At 38.4% G+C, this 16,339-nt stretch overlaps 1 protein-coding gene across 6 annotated transcripts in view; it reads right to left on the reverse strand.

The window, feature by feature from the left end:
• The window catches only part of LOC136857073 (mpv17-like protein), a 248,902-nt gene that overhangs the window by 74,454 nt on the left and 158,109 nt on the right, over positions 1-16,339 (reverse strand). For 5 of the 6 annotated variants that reach the window (XM_067135453.2, XM_067135448.2, XM_067135449.2 and 2 more), the window contains 2 exons: positions 11,925-12,016; positions 460-572 (listed from right to left, as the gene is read on the reverse strand). In XM_067135453.2, the coding sequence (XP_066991554.2) occupies positions 460-572; positions 11,925-12,016 (205 nt within the window). The remainder of the gene's footprint in view (positions 1-459; positions 573-11,924; positions 12,017-16,339) is intronic. The other variant, XM_067135452.2, reaches the window with a different exon arrangement.

A 16,339-nucleotide genomic window follows, 5' to 3' on the forward strand; every position in this document is an offset into this window, starting at 1 on the left:
TATTCTCAGCATCTTCTCTCACTTTACTGAAAGCCTTGTGCCAGTAATTATGGTAAGACTAGTGGCAGCTACTCACCATCAGGCTAGGAAGGCTCAAGTCTGGGTAACAGAGAATAGCAGTGAAACTATATACATTGACCAGTGTTTCTTCGAGGTAAGGTAATGCCAATGTGCATCTTCAGTGATGTACGACTGAAAACACCTGCCTTGAGCTCTCCCTGCCCCATTTGGATGGGTCACTTCTGAATAAGACTATGTAAAGTAACTCATTTTCTTAAAATTACTTCCATTTCAGAAGATAAAGTGTATATAATTATCAAGGTTTTTGTCACCATTTCACAGCAAAAGATGCACTTCAGATTGAAAGATCTTTGCTTAGTAAGCAGACATCCTTCCTTTCCCCTTCTGCTAGAGATGTGCATGTATGATGAAATATGTTGTGATATCTTTGTAACTTACTGATGTAGAAAGCAACGAGAAGAGGTGGTGTCAAAAGAAACTGATCAAGGAACATCTTCTTGATTATTGTAGTTGCAGCTCTTCCCCGAAATGCCTTATCCAACCAGCGATACCTGCAAATAATATACTGCGTTACCTCGACTGCAGGCCTTCGTAGCAGGGCTAGTGTTGTTTAATAACATTTTAGACAAGTAGAATATACAGTAGTTCACATTTATAAGAGCCTTGGTTACATGCATGAGTAAATATTTAAATACCTTTGAAAGATATAGTACCATCTTTCTGACTGCTGGAAGACATACAATTGCCTGGAGGATGAAGGATATCTCTATCTTCAGATAAACCACTCAGTTAAATTTGTTGATAGCACGAACAGTAGGCATGTCAAAACAGGCAATGTATGTTACTACAGATACTATCAAGTCTGGCTCCATGGCTGAATGGTCAACGTACTGCCTTTGGTTCAGAAGGTCACAGGTTCAATTCCCAGCCATTTTAACTGATTTAATTCCTTTGGCTCAGGATCTAGGTGTTGGTGTGTTTCTCACTACACATTGCTTCATATACAAACAACACATCACGCTACAAACCACCACAGAAACACACAATAATGTCCTTGCACATAGGATTGATGTCAGGAAGGGTATCCGGTCATAGAACTGGACCAAATCCATGTTTATGCCAACTCCAAAAACTGGGAAAAAGGCTAGGAATAAGAGGCTACACATACTATCAACGATACCTTTAATTTCAGTCTGGCAACAGAACTACAGATTTTTCCTTTATTAAATCATTCACAGCCTCAGGCATGGGTGAAATTTGGCCAGTCTCAGGATGCTTTCCCATGATTTTCCCACTTAAATGCAGAATGATTCTTAACAAATAGACTACAGTCTTTTCCTTAGTTACAAGTGCACACACCAGTATAGACACTCACCACATGGTTTACCAGATCATCTTTACATACACACATAAAGTGCAACTGGTTGTTGAGCATAATGTCTGAAGTCTTTTGCATGGAATAACATCAACAAATCATACTTTGTGCTATGTGTATATATATATACCATCGTAAAGTTTAAGTGGTGTTTTAAAGTTCAGTCCAAATAGATCTTTGTGTATATCTCACATGCAGTGAGCCACTCAGTCGCCTTAATAAGTGCCATTGCACACTACGAAGCAAAAACACAGTACTAATGTGGCAACAAGCATGTGTTCATGCAAAAGGGATGCTATGACTCAGTGTGCATGCATGAAAGAACAAACGTGCAGGATTTTAAAAGATACAGAAAGCTGGTCCTTCATTAAAAAATAGCCTTCTGATTCAGCTGTCCTTCCAAGATTTACTTACCATTTGTTGGTCATGCTTTAAGCCATTCACATTATTTTCCTTATTAACATCTGGTAAAATGAGATCACCCACTACAAGAACGTTCATTCCCCACATAGCTGATTATCTTATCAAATAACTCTACATCAGTGTAGTGTCAATCCTCCCAGGTCTGTACACTTCAATAACATGAAGTTACCTATTATCTTCAGAGATGAGTCTTACACCTAGATTTTCACGTTTTTCATCCTTAATATTTTTTGTAGTTTACAATTTTTTTTTTTAACCAGTATGATTACTCTCCCTCCTACCATTCCTATCCTGTCTCTATGATAAACATTCCAGTTCCATGAGAAAATTTCTGCATCCATAATATCACTTCTTAGCCACAATTCAACTTTTATTACAATATCTGGTATATATATATTAAATTACTTAATTCTATTTGTTTCTTTACAGTATCTATAGTTTAATACTAACAACTTTATGTCATTGTTACTTTACTTGACATTGTGATTTAGGCAAATGATAACAAAGAGGTTCAAATACAGCTACATAGTGATCAGAGAAATTGAAGAATGTGGAATGAAGATCAGTATTGAAACAAGCAAATCATTAGTGATGACACAAGGAAAGAAAGAAGGGAAAGGTCATATTAAACTTGGGGGCAAAGATTTAGATTGGTGGAGAATTTTCAGTATTTAGGAAGTGGACTAATGCAGAATACAGGAATGAATGCTGAGATTAGCAAAAGGATTTAAGCTGAAGGGTGTTCCTATCACAGTGTATAAAAATCATTGTGGGATAAAGAAGTACCAATGAAAGCAAAAGAACCTAGTGTGTATAAAGATCTTCAAGAAAGTGATCTTCATCTTCAATTTGCACACTAGAGGTTCCTGTGCCTTTATGCCATGAGTTTTACTATCTAGGAGAAGTTGACATGCCACCTGCTCTACAGACACTTCACTGAAACTGTTCTTCACTTTTGTGGCATCTCTACTACGATTCTGAGGAGTTTCCAGCCCCTCCTGCTGTTCACCTTCATATCTGGGTTCTCTACCAGAATGGCCCACTTTGCTTTACTGTTTTCAGTGATAGCCAGCATCGGATTACCTCCAGCTTCAATGGTCCCCTCAGGAAGCGCATGTCTTTCACAGAGTTCTTGGCAGCAGTTCAGGGAAGCGTAACTACTTTGACATCCCTAAAAAGTACTGAGTTCTGCATCTTTGTAGTATAGTTCTCCTAGAGACTTGCTTGACAAGCTGTATGAAGGTATCATACATCTCAGACTGTGGAGAGATCTTAACTATTTCTGCATTAAGATTCTCTGTATGAACTGTAATCTTCTGCAATTCTTCATGCAAAAGAGGTAGATGTCTGCTAGGAGATGAAACATGTGCTGCATATTTTTAAAAGTTCTCACTGAAGCTCTTTCAGTTGACCTTTTTGAATTTAATCTGCTCTTGAAGGCTACTTGCTCTGACTTCACAATGGCACTGATGATGCAGATGATGGGTCTGTGTTAAGTTTGGGGAATTGGATCTCCCATTAACTTCTCGCACCATGCTGGAATTCTGGAGGATGCAAAGATATTGTTGGGGTTATATCCCCTCCTCCACCTGCCAGTATTAAAAAGGATGGAAACTTTGAATCATTGATGAACTGGAGGTCATCTGTCTCAGCCCATACCTCAAGGTTTACTCCACTCTGATCAGTTCTCTTGTAGCCCCAGTAAATGACATCCTTGTAGCTGAAGTTTTCAGGCTGCAGAGCTGAACTCAGCACCAGGTGACTTGTACACTAAGGTGATGCCGTAATGTGGGGTCCTCAGGGTGAGCATTTCAATGTTATCTCTCTCTATCAGTGAGGTGAGTTGATGTTGTATCTGGTGAAGATCATGCTGCCATGCTGATCATGAGGTCTCTCCAGTATCAGCTACATGCCAGCTACTCTGGGTTGATGTTTAGCATTGCCCCAGTTGATCTCTTGAACCAGAAGGATGTCTAACAATCAAAGAAATATTTATCCACCTAATCGATACTTTTATTTGCCTTTGGCAATTTTGTAAAATCATTAATAGTAATAGTACATGTTTTGACTGCATTGCAGTCATCATCAGCTATATTTACATAAGCTTAGGTGTAAATAAGGTAAAATATGCACAATATATGTTCTCATATTGGCCTTGATAATTTCTCATGGGAAAGAGTTGGAGTATTTTAGTTAAGGACGTTTTAAGCATTCTTCGTCCCTCCCTCCTTCACCACCACCATTCTCCCCCAATATACATTTTTTTTTAAAGTTTCCCATGATAAATTATCAAGGCCTATAGTAGAACATATATCATGCATATTTTACGTTACTAGATAATTTCTCGATGATGATGATAATGATGATATATTGTATATACTAAGAGGAAAGAGAATACAAACACAGGTCAGTCATCATCCATAACTAAATGGTTAGCATGCTGGCCTTTGGTCCAAGCGGTCCCAGGTCTGATTCCCAGTAGGGTCAGGAATTTTACTTTTCATTAGTTAATTCCTCTGCCTCTGGGGCTGGATGCTTGTATTGTCATCATCAGAATTCATTCTAGGTAGGGCCCCATCCTCACAAACATGCAGGTCACCTATACAACGTCAACTCAAAAGACCTGCACCAGGCCTCCCCAGAGGCCACACACCGCCATCATCATCACCAACTAAGGTTAAGTTATGAGTAGGTTCCCACCTTCCAATACTTATCAATTTCTATATAATAGGCTTATTAATTACATAATATAAACCATATAATCTCTAGTACATGTTTCGTTCCGATTATGGAACATCTTCAGCTACAATTTGATAAAATGGCAAGACAATTAAAATACATTGATGTTATGATGATACAAAAGCTAAAAGATATGATAAAATGGCTCGAAGATTAAAACATATGATAATGATGATGAGATAAAGTTCATTCATGTTGGTTAAAAATTCAACAAGTCAGTGTTCAATTTGAATTCATTTTGAATTTTTAACCAACATGAATGAACTTTATCTCATCATCATTATCATATGTTTTAATCTTCGAGCCATTTTATCATATCTTTTAGCTTTTGTATCATCATAACATCAATGTATTTTAATTGTCTTGCCATTTTATCAAATTTTAGCTGAAGATGTTCCATAATCGGAACGAAACATGTACTAGAGATTATATGGTTTATATTATGTAATTAATAAGCCTATTATATAGAAATTGATAAGTATTGGAAGGTGGGAACCTACTCATAACTTAACCTTAGTTGTGCTGAGCCAGTACGGAATAAATATGAGATTTATAAGCTGATCATCATCACCGCCATCATCATTATTATTATTATTATTATTATTATTATTAATAATAATATTATTACTATCAGGATTACTGGATACAATAGCTGGAAAAGATCTAAAGAAAAGCAGCATAGTATGTTCTGGGTGAATTCCAACAAAAGAGTAGTGTGAACAACCTGCTATTGAAGAGAACTGGACTGCAGTCAAGACCACCATACACAGCTGTGCTGAAGAGATTATCAGTCACCGAAGGAGCAAATGGAAAGAACAATGGATCCAAGACTCATCGTGGCAGTTGATCAATGAAAGAAAGAAAGTGTGCTAAGTTAAGGAGAAAACAGGCCAAAGCAGATTATGATAAGGAGCAAGAAACCCAACAAGTATGCTGAATTTGGCTGCCGAGTGAAGAGATCTTGTCATCGCCACAAGAAGGACCGGCTCCCAAAGAAAGTGGAAGACGTCCAAGATGCTGCAGGTCATGGGGACTCAAAAACCTCTCTGCAGGATTGTCACAGACTTGACAAGAATAAACTGAAATGTCCCAATCAAAGACAAATATGGCAAGGTTTTACTAACACAGGATGAACGATGGATTGAGCATTTCCAGGATACCTTCAACCAACCCAGCTCATTGACAACCTATTATTAAAAAAAAAAGACATTTGCAAAAAGACAGAAAGGTTGAAATCTAGAAAAGCAGCTGGGATTAATAAGATTTTTGTGGATATACTAAGGGAAATGGGTTGGGGTAATGGGATATGGTGCCATATATGAAATACTTATTTGGCTACTGTTTGCATGAAGGAGCTATACCAAATGAATGGGGAGTTGCTATAGTAGCCCAAGTGCACAGAGAAAAGGATGATAAACATAAAGCGGATAATTACGGGCCAGTCACATTGCAGAGGCTTGGTCAGATGCGGATGGGCGGGGAAGAGGGAGGGGGAGGGGAAGTGGTACTCTTAGGAGAAATGTACGAAATGGCTTTCTTAATTTTAAGTGATCAGACTCTTTTAATACCTGACATTTCTAGAAAAGAAGGTATTTGAACAAATAATGGATTTCTATTTTCAAGGGCATCATTCAAATTAAAGTTACAATTGTAAAATTGATCTGAAAAATCTACAAATTTTTCATGATGTTCATAAGATTACCTTCATTGACCCTCCATAAGATGGCTGTATCTTGGTTAATTGAAACAAAAGAATGAACGGTTTCACTCACATGACTGCTCATTGAAGAAAATTCTCAGTGCTTTTTTTGCATTACATGCTCTAGGTACTGAATCGTGAAGTTACGGCCTGTTTGCTCAACATAGGTAGCTTCACATCGGTTACAGGCAAGCCTGTAAGTACCTGAGCCAGAGAATTGATCTTGTTTGGAGTTGACAGAGCTATGGTTAAAAAACTGGTGACAATTTGTATTACTGGTTGAAAATGCCACTTGAAAATTGTGTTTATCAATGTTATTTGATAAATACCTGGATTATTAAAAGTTAAAGTTGCAAATTTGTTTTTTTTTTTTTTTTACATCATTGTGGAGCCAATTTGGAACATTGTTTCTTACTAATTTTTAAATTATTTTATTAATGGTATTGCTATTAAACCCATTCAAAATAGCTAACCTGTATGAAGTGTAATTCCTTCTGCAATTCTTCATGAGAAAGAGGTAGATGTCTCCTAGGAGATGAAGCATGTACTTGCAAAAGAAATGGTTTCCAAAGGAAGCAGAACACAGGAGCTGTGTTTATAGATCTCTTGGCAGCTTACAATACTGTTAATCATCTTCTTTTCTTGGAAAAGGTCTATAATATCTTGAAGGATTACCATCTTATCTGTGTTATCCAAAATCTGCTTGAAAACCAGAGTTTCTTCGTTGAGTCCCAGGGGTAGAGAAAGAGATGATGAAGACAAAGGAACGGGCTGCCCGAAGGGAATGTGCTTGAACTATTACTGTTCAACATTTATACAATGTTCAGCCATTACCAGATGGAACAGAAAATTTCATCTATGCTGATGATTGAGTCATAACTGTTCAAGGAGATGATTTTGAATTTGTCGAGCAGAAACTTTCTGATGCTCTTACACACTCGCAGTCTATTACAGGAAGAACCAACTAAAACCTAATCCATCTAACGAGGGAAATACCCCAGCTCGAACGGCTAAAACTGACTGGAAGTGCGCTTAACATCGTCCAGACCATTATAGTAACAAGAAACAGATGTGGTGCAGTATCATCTGGCAAAAAGTTGAACACGTGCTTGCAACAAGAACTCTTAACACACGCAGTACCATGTTTATATAGTCATCTTTCTCACAATAGAATATACTGTGTTGTCCTTTATTCGACATCGAAGTGTAAATGTGGAGTTTCAATGAAGTGATTAAAACACAGCAGAATGGAACAATATGCACACTTAATGAGGGAAACATGTAGACATACTACATTATTTACAATGTTTCCGCATTGCAATAGTCCAAACTCAAGTGCCACGGTGATCACAATATCAAACGAAGCAGCAGGAACATCCACTTCATAACCTACTCTTTGCCATGCGTATGTTAACATAGGTCTGTATCTTGGTGCAAATAGTTGGTTGTAGATGACAGAGTGAAGACAGATGATGAAGTAATGTGGCCTGCATGGTATCTATTTGCAAACGAACAAAATCAAAAAGACGTCTGACATAGAGCTTGTATTGCCTAAAAAAATGTACATCCAGAGGTTGACAGTATTTGGTTGTCACTGGTGGCAATATCTTTAATGTTATATCTTTATTTGGAAAACATTCTTCAGTGACGCTGTAGTCTTTGTGTCCTGACCAGGAATTGCAAAGTAATAGACCTCTCTCACCAACATGTTCAGAGAGGACCGAATTAAAGAAGCTCTTCATATGTGCTTTAGTCATACTTCCACTTTTACTCACTTCAACATGGATGTTCCGTGGACACATTGCTGTCAGTTTCTTTGCAACCTGCGAACCAAACATTCCATTCTTTTCCTGCAGACAAATGTGAAGCTTGTTCGCTAATTTGCCATTCATGGACACAGCCACATCAATTGTGTAACTATGCGTAGACCTATGCACAGACTGTACCAGACCAACTGTTGATTTTTCCCCTCTGTTTGAAAGTGTTGCACAAGACGTTAGTTCATAAGAAAATTGGCTCTGATCACTATTCGACAAGCATTCCTTCATTATATTCCTGTCTTAAATAAACATGTTCACGTCTGCCACAAATGTTTCTGCTGTTTGTATAATAACATGTTCTTCTTCAATCTCTTAGCGAACCATGAACATAGTGATATGTCTGGATGAAATATAATGTTTGTCTTTGAAGGCCCTGACAAAATGCAACGAAGCTTTAAAATTGTCCAGAGCAACTGCTCTAGCGGCCTCCATAGCCCACGCTTGAATGTGCCAGTAGTGGACCACTGATCCATTATCTCTAGCTCCGTCAAATTGTGCTTTTACAGACTCTTTTAAAGCCTTCAATTTTAATGTTTTGAACATGTTTGAATGTTTTGCATGTCACATAATCTAAAATTACCTTGCAGTTTGATTTTGACCTAATGCAGCTATAACGCTTTATTAGTTTCTGATAAGAATTTTAACCGCAATTATAATAATCCTCATAGACGTTGTCCAATGTTCGGTCATCAATACTCCGTATCACACTTGTTTGTACACAGTTTGGGGGTGAAGGAGCAAAATCACTGTCATGTGTAGTTCCTTCCGTTGCTGGATTGTCGGTATGGTTGGAACCCTCATAGTCATGTGCTGTTTCTTCTACGCCGTCCACCTCAGAGTCACCATTACTCTCCAATGTGTCGGTATGTAGTTCTATTACAGATCCATTGTATTTCTGCGGTATATCATATAACATGCACGCAAATGGCCCAACCTTCCACTCCACTTACATCTTCACTATCCAGTGTGTAGCATCGGCATACCTCTTCGCGCAGCAACTTCACAACATTCACAGGGTTGATGGGCTTCCACCTACTTATGTCGGAAGTATGTGTGTGCACTATACTATGACACACTGCAACTGACTAACAGGCATTGCATGTACAGCTCCAATGCAGTGCAGCCTGTGCGCTGACTGTCAAATGGCGCTGGCGACCAAACACGTACTTTTTGAATAGACAGGCTTTTCGTACTTTGAAAGTCAATTGGGGAGGCATTCCACTGGAACACTGCAGTGCCCCCAAATAACTGGGAGTTACTCTTGATCGTGCTTTGACCTTCTGAAAGTACTGTTTGAACATCAGCAAAAAGTGACTGCTAGAAATAACATTGTACAGAAGTTGACTGGAACAGCTTGGGGTGCACATCCAGATGTAGTGAAAATGTCTGCTCTTGTGTTGTGCTATTCTGCAACTAAATGTGCTTGCCCAGTGTGGCATAAATCCTGCCATGCCAAAACTCTGGATGTGGCACTGAACAAGACATAGCTGTCAGCATCCTACACCTCTGGAAAAGCTCCACTGTCTTGCCAGTGTAACACCTCCCAACATCCATTGAGAAATAGCTACCAGGAAAGAGAAGTCAATGACATCCTCTGTTTGGCTATCATCCATCTTGCCAACTTCTTAGATCAAGAAGAAGCTCCTTAAAACCTACTGAAACACTTCAAGGTAAGTCAAGGTAAGTAAAAATTAAAGAGTGGCAGGCAAGAAGCCAGCAAATTGGTTGACTTGGAAATCACTCAACACTGCATTCGGGTGTCATGAGATGCTGGTAAAACTTGCAGAATTAGAAGGGGGCTTCAGTGTAGATTCCAGTTTGTGTGAGTGTGGAGAAGAGCAGACCATAGCACACTTATAACAATGTGCTGCATGCCCAGCCCATTGTAACCTGCTTAAGGCAACACCAAATGCTCTTGAAGTGGCCAGCTTGCAGTCTTTTACAGTCTAATCCTACGACCATACAATATAGTTTGTAATTTTTCTTTTTTCAAAGTTTTTTTGTTGCAAGCTGCTTTAAGTCGCATCGACACAGATAGGTCTTATGGCGACGATGGAATAGAAAAGGGCTAGGAGTGGGAAGGAAGCATCTGTGGTCTTAATTGAGGTACAGCCCCAGCATTTGCCTGGTGTGAAAATGGGGAGCCATGGAAAACCATCTTCAGGACTGCCGACAGTGGGGTTTGAACCCACTATCTCCCAAATACTGGATACTGGCCGCACTTAAGCGACTGCAGCTATCAAGCTCAATTTTTTCCAAAGTATTTTATGTGTATAAATGTATTATTCTCTCTTTAATGTAATGTTTCTTGCTTCTGACATGATAAAAATATAAGCAGCGAAGCATCTGGTGCATTACGACTAGGTTACACTGAGACTGCATATAGGATTTAACCCACCAGTGGTCACTAAATGAGCAAAATGCTCACGGTCATTGAAAATCATCTGCTCTTTTAAACAAAATGTAGTTTCGAACTTGAGCCCTGATGTACCTTCGCACTGCAGATTTGAGAGAAGGACAGATGCATTGAAACGCATATCTGTGACCTTGAGAAGGGAGAGGGAGGGAGGAATTATCAGCGACCATCAAGGGTGAGCATTTTGCTTCACGCGCGACTAATCACGTTGGCGCTAATTTCTGTGTGTGTTATAGTTTTGCTATTGTTGTATGTTGTTTCATAGTTGAAACAGTTCTTTGCAACTTATTGTATTAATGTGTTGTGTAATTAGTGTGTGACAATGGCTTCAAGTTGTGACATTTTAGCTTGGTTTTATGAAATTCCTAGTCATCAACTCGAGGGCGAAAACAGTGACTCAGACTGTGAAAGTGAACACAGTGAACATAATACGGATACTGAACAGTCTGAGCTAGAAGAAAGTGCTGATGGAACCGTACCTGGAGAACAATCTCTAGCTGGCGAACAACATATGTTGGAGGTAAATGAGAATTTCATGTTTAGTGACAATGTTTATATAGGGAAAGATAAGGTGACAAAGTGGGGCAGACATCCACAGAGAAGAAATCCATGCTCACATACTTGTGCTGAAAATATAGTGACTCATCCTCCTTGGGTAAAGGGCATTGCGAAAGACCCACACACTATTTTAGAAAGTTGGGAATTGTTTTTTTCCAGATACAATTATAACCATTTGAGATTTATTACTATTTGTAATTTTTAGTGGTCTTTATAACCATTTGAGATTTATTCTTACGTTCATTTAATGTGTTAATACATTTATGCTTGAAATCAGTTGGTATTTATTATGTAAACACGTATCATACCATGGGCATTTTGCTTAACGCGCGACCACTTGCGTTACTTTCTTCCTAGCGACCACTGGTAGGTTAAATTTTAACTGAACTACACTGAGTGGTAGTACAGCCAATCAGATAGGTATTTTATTGTGGATATATTATGATATTATATAATGGTCTTGAGCCTAGTAGGATGTTTAACTCACAAACAGCTGGATGGTGCATTTTCCAGAATTAGATTAACCACATGTAGGCTTGCTCCAACTAAGGACTGAATGAAATTTAGTCTATAACAAGAGGCTAGTTAGGCGAATTTCTTAGTACTATGTAAAGATAATATTAAAGTTCCCTACACCAAACCAATTGAGTCTATGTGATAAAATGTACCCATCAACATGAGCACTCTATCGAAGTATGGTGGTGAGTTTCTATTCTTATTCTACACAGGACTATTTGATAAAGACCAACTAAAGCACTACATAAGTTCACACTGAATAACACTAACTACTGTGCTACATTTTACAAGGCATTGTTCTAACTACAGGGAATAGTCACTGTGGGGAGGAACACTCATCAAAACTAAAGGGCTCACCAGTAGTAGTAGATTGCAGGATAGAACCCAACACCTAGAACACCATAGCGTGCGATGGCTCCTGTGTCGTAAGGGACAGGCTCACCCTTCCGCTGCAACAACACTCTAAGTTCATAACCACTGATATATCTAGCCTGGATCAAATAAAGTACCTATCAACAAAATAATACCTCTGTTCAAAAATGTTTTAAAATCGCCACACATATCATGATGGCGAGATATCTTCTTTAATCTAATGTAAACCCTATTAAGCCAACCAGATGAAAAATCCCACAAAATTGATCTTTTAAAGGGGTGGTCTTCTTAAAGGGGAATGTCAGACTACTACTACTACTACTACAGTACAATGCACATAGCAATATGCTATAATTAATTATGATGGTCTTAATGTAAACACAAGTATTGTGCATTATTACACCTACAGGACTGTATGGTCCTTTAATGAACCATATGGTACATATGCTTAATACAGTTCCCACTGCCTTTTCTTTGTGTCTTTATTTGCATTTTCCACCCACTCCTTCAAGTAACAGTCACAATTTGCAACTGTATTTTGAATTTATCTTTTCCTGCAATCAAATTGATTTGCTAATGTTGCTTTTTCTTTTAATCGTGGACATTCTTTCTTCTAGAGAACATGGATTTTTATCTTTGACATGACAAGTTTCTTTCACTTTGAAGACAAAATGATCACTATTGCATTAATTAAGATTTTAACACAAACTACAGTAGCATATTACCAGCTACCACACCCTTACATGAGAATTTCTTAAGATTCTACCACACAGTACAGTAACTTATTACCTGCTCCCAATGGTGAATGATCTACAGCTAAGGGTGTGCCAGAAAGCAGCTGCAGGTAAAGCTCTTGCAATAGATATGTATTCTAGCAGCCTTAAGTCTGTGTACAGCAGACAAAGGGGTGAAAGTACAGTACCGTTAGATGAATGAATGGAGTTACAGGGTGGTGCATGATAAACAGCCTGCCACGAGCAGATACAAGCAACAACTTACAGTACTTACAGGTCTGTGGGACAGACTGATGCTGCCTCATTGTTATTGTAATTGTCACCTATTCCAGTGAAGTGGTTGCTACTATGTATACTTTACCATTGGCACCACTGTGTACTGGTACACAAAGTTTCCATTATTTCTGTGAAAATAGAATGGATGCTATACAAGTGGCTTGTCTTCAAAGGCCTACATAAGATATTTTTACGTCTAAAATTAGAGGTCGCCTTATAGAAATAAACAATACATTAGCCTAATGGAATAATAATTCTGCTCTGGAGGAAAGTGCTCATGCATGGAAAGAGGGGTCTGGTTAAAGTGTATCAACAGGGGGCGGGGCATCTGGAGAGGTTTCACTGTATATCTGTCTAAAATATTGCATATAACACATGGATGTTTAAAGATTTTGGTGCAGAAATAATGTTAACTTAAGTTTGATGGTAGCTTAGTGAGTGACTCTTTTCATGTGGTTCCTCCTATTAAGATAATGTTCTCTGTGAATGAATAAGGAAAAGAACCAAATTGTATAATTACACCAACTTTATTATTGCTTTTGGCAGTAAATGAATTACTTTGTTAAAGCACTGATAACAATTTTGGGAACTGCTGTCTTCAGTAAATGACTTCTGGAACAGGAATACTTTATGTCTACTGTCAATTATTAATATTGCAGTTGGAATGGTATTTATAAACGACTAGCTGTTGTGAACCCATCACTGGCGAGTTAGCTTTTGTAATTAGAGCAATAATGGTATCTGACGAGTGGTAGCGGAAGAGACAAAGCACACTCCAGCTAACAACAATAGTCAGTAACTGTAATGTTATTGATATGGCGCTTGGGATATTGCAGATCTTACAAAAATTGAAGTGCACAGATAAAATGATAATTGCATTTATATAGACATGGCATGCATGTGATTTAATTTATATCTATTCACTGAAAATGTGGTTTGAAATAGCATGTGTATATTTCCCGTTGTTATAGAGTGTCAGGCATAATCTATGTTCTTCAGAGCTTAAATGAAAAATTGCCATGTTCATTGCTATGTGTGTTCATTGTATGTGTGTGTCAACAACAACAACAACAACAACTGATTGGTGAATATCATGTAGTCCATGTCACTATCTCCCACTGTAATTTCCACAAAATATGGAATGTCAAAGTGCTTAAAGGTGCTAATATCGATTTTCACCGTTATTTAGAGTGTGCTTTATACCAAGTCCTATCACAGATTCCGAATGCAGAAGATCCATCAGTTTCAGATCAGTGAACTCAAGATCAATCAAAATGTCATTCATGATTACCAGAAATAGGCCTATTCATGATTACCAGAAATAGGCCTAGTTTGAGTCTCCACTATCACCCAAATGACAAGACAATTCCAAGAAGGCTTAGGATACTGCTACTCTAATGATCAATTCAGCAGGTAAAAGGAAATACCTATGGTGGACTGAACAATGTGTGATGAAGTTAAAAAATAAAAAACTTCAAGCCTAGAATCACTGAAATGAGACAGGGAAAACTGGAGAATTACTCAGTCAACATAAACTTATAGCAAAATGTACTTATGAAAAGGCTCAGCTTGAGACTACTGAAGAAATCTTCAGTCAAGAGGTACAACACTCATGACTTTTACCATACTTTCAAGTCTGGACTTACCAGCTACCACGCCCATTCATTATGTTTCTAGGATGAGAATGGACAATCTTAATAATCTGAATAATTATGACAATTGTGAACAATTAGTTCAATATTTTGAGTCCTTGCAAAACTGCCCTCCTCCTGCATCAAATATTACAATTTCTGGTCCATCCTTAATTTCACCCAATTTCCTTCCTGCTAACTGAGAAGAAATCACCCAAATCATTGCATCTCTCCCACTGTCCCAAACAACAAGACATCAGGCAAGGATTCCACAGTTTCTAAACTTCAGAAAATGGGTGATCCCAATTTTATTGCCAAAATGAATTCTTTCATGATATATGCAATCAGACTATTCCTAATAAGTGGGAATCAGCTCTTATACATGAAGAGTCAATAAAACAGACGTGAGTAACTAAAGAGGCATCTCTCTTCATTCTTCTTCTTCTTGTACCAAATCTTCATTGTATGCTGGTTGTCATCAGGGCAATCTGAATTTTGTTCTCAGCAAGTCAGAAAAATGTGGGGGTTGCTGACTCCATACCATTCTCATAGATTCTGTAGCCAAGATATTCTCCTCCTTCCTTCAATTTTACCTTGTAAGAAAAGTTGAAGGAGTCTGTACTTATCAATGGCCAAAGTACTCTAATTTTGCCTTTTTTATCTTGTGCATGACCTCTAGTTCCATGTTCAGGTGTTGGAGTACTTCAGTGTTTAGCATTCTATCAACCCATGATATTCTGAGCAAGCATCTGTAACACCACATTTCAAACGATCAAAGTTTTTTTGTTGGTGTTAGGCCTCAGCACCATAATGTGACAGAAAATATGTAACACCAAAGTAAACGAAGACAGTGATTAATATTAAAGTCCCTAATACAGAGGATATTACTCATTCTGACAGAATGAAAGTCTTTACTGCATTTATTTTCTTGCTTACCCACTATGATGCCAACTCCATTTAGATGATTAGGTTCATTGTTTCCTAAGTAATTGACAAATGATCTTTGATTTACCAACTATCTGATTTAGGCCATCCCATTTTGTTTATTCCCAAAATGTTTACTTTGAGTCTTTCCATTTCTCTGATGATGTTGTAGATCTTTCCTCCTTCATACATACTTTTCACATTCCAAGTGCATTTATTCACTATGGCCAACTCGGAGATTTAGCACCCACTGAGCACTGAATGCCTGCTAGGGAGCGGAGGCTGGGATAATTGATTGTACAGCCATATTGATGATATCCTCGAGAAAATTAATTGAGGTGATTTCCTGTTGTCTTCCTCAATGGCATTTTAGGCCATTCATCATCTGCCCTTAACATAGAGAACAGATGCTGCTGTAGCTGCCTCTCTGAAGTACAGGCACTACAGCTGATAACTGCTCCCAACTTGAATGCAGATACCTTTTACTCAATTAACCCAAGTACTGGTCTGCCTCTTCTGCCACATATTCTGTACTGAAGCCCTTCTCTGCTGTAGGTGCTGTTCAGGCCTTCACTCGCAACTCTGAGCTGGGATCCTTACCAGATGCTACACACCAGGCCAGTGTGTTCTGGACTCGCATGGGCAGGGTTGTCACTCCCTCTGTAGAGCTGCCTCAAAAGATGGTCTCTACCTGTTACCGCTCCCATTTAGTCGCCTAAAAAGTCTGGCCAAAAGCTCTTCAAAATTGCATTCAAACTGTTATTAATCTGCAGACTGGTGAATATCAAGTTGTCTTCTGCAAGACCTGCTCCTGCAGGAAATGGATCTTTCACTA

The sequence above is a fragment of the Anabrus simplex genome, chromosome 1 (genome assembly GCF_040414725.1).
Source record: "Anabrus simplex isolate iqAnaSimp1 chromosome 1, ASM4041472v1, whole genome shotgun sequence".
Classification (NCBI taxonomy): Eukaryota; Metazoa; Arthropoda; class Insecta; order Orthoptera; family Tettigoniidae; genus Anabrus; species Anabrus simplex.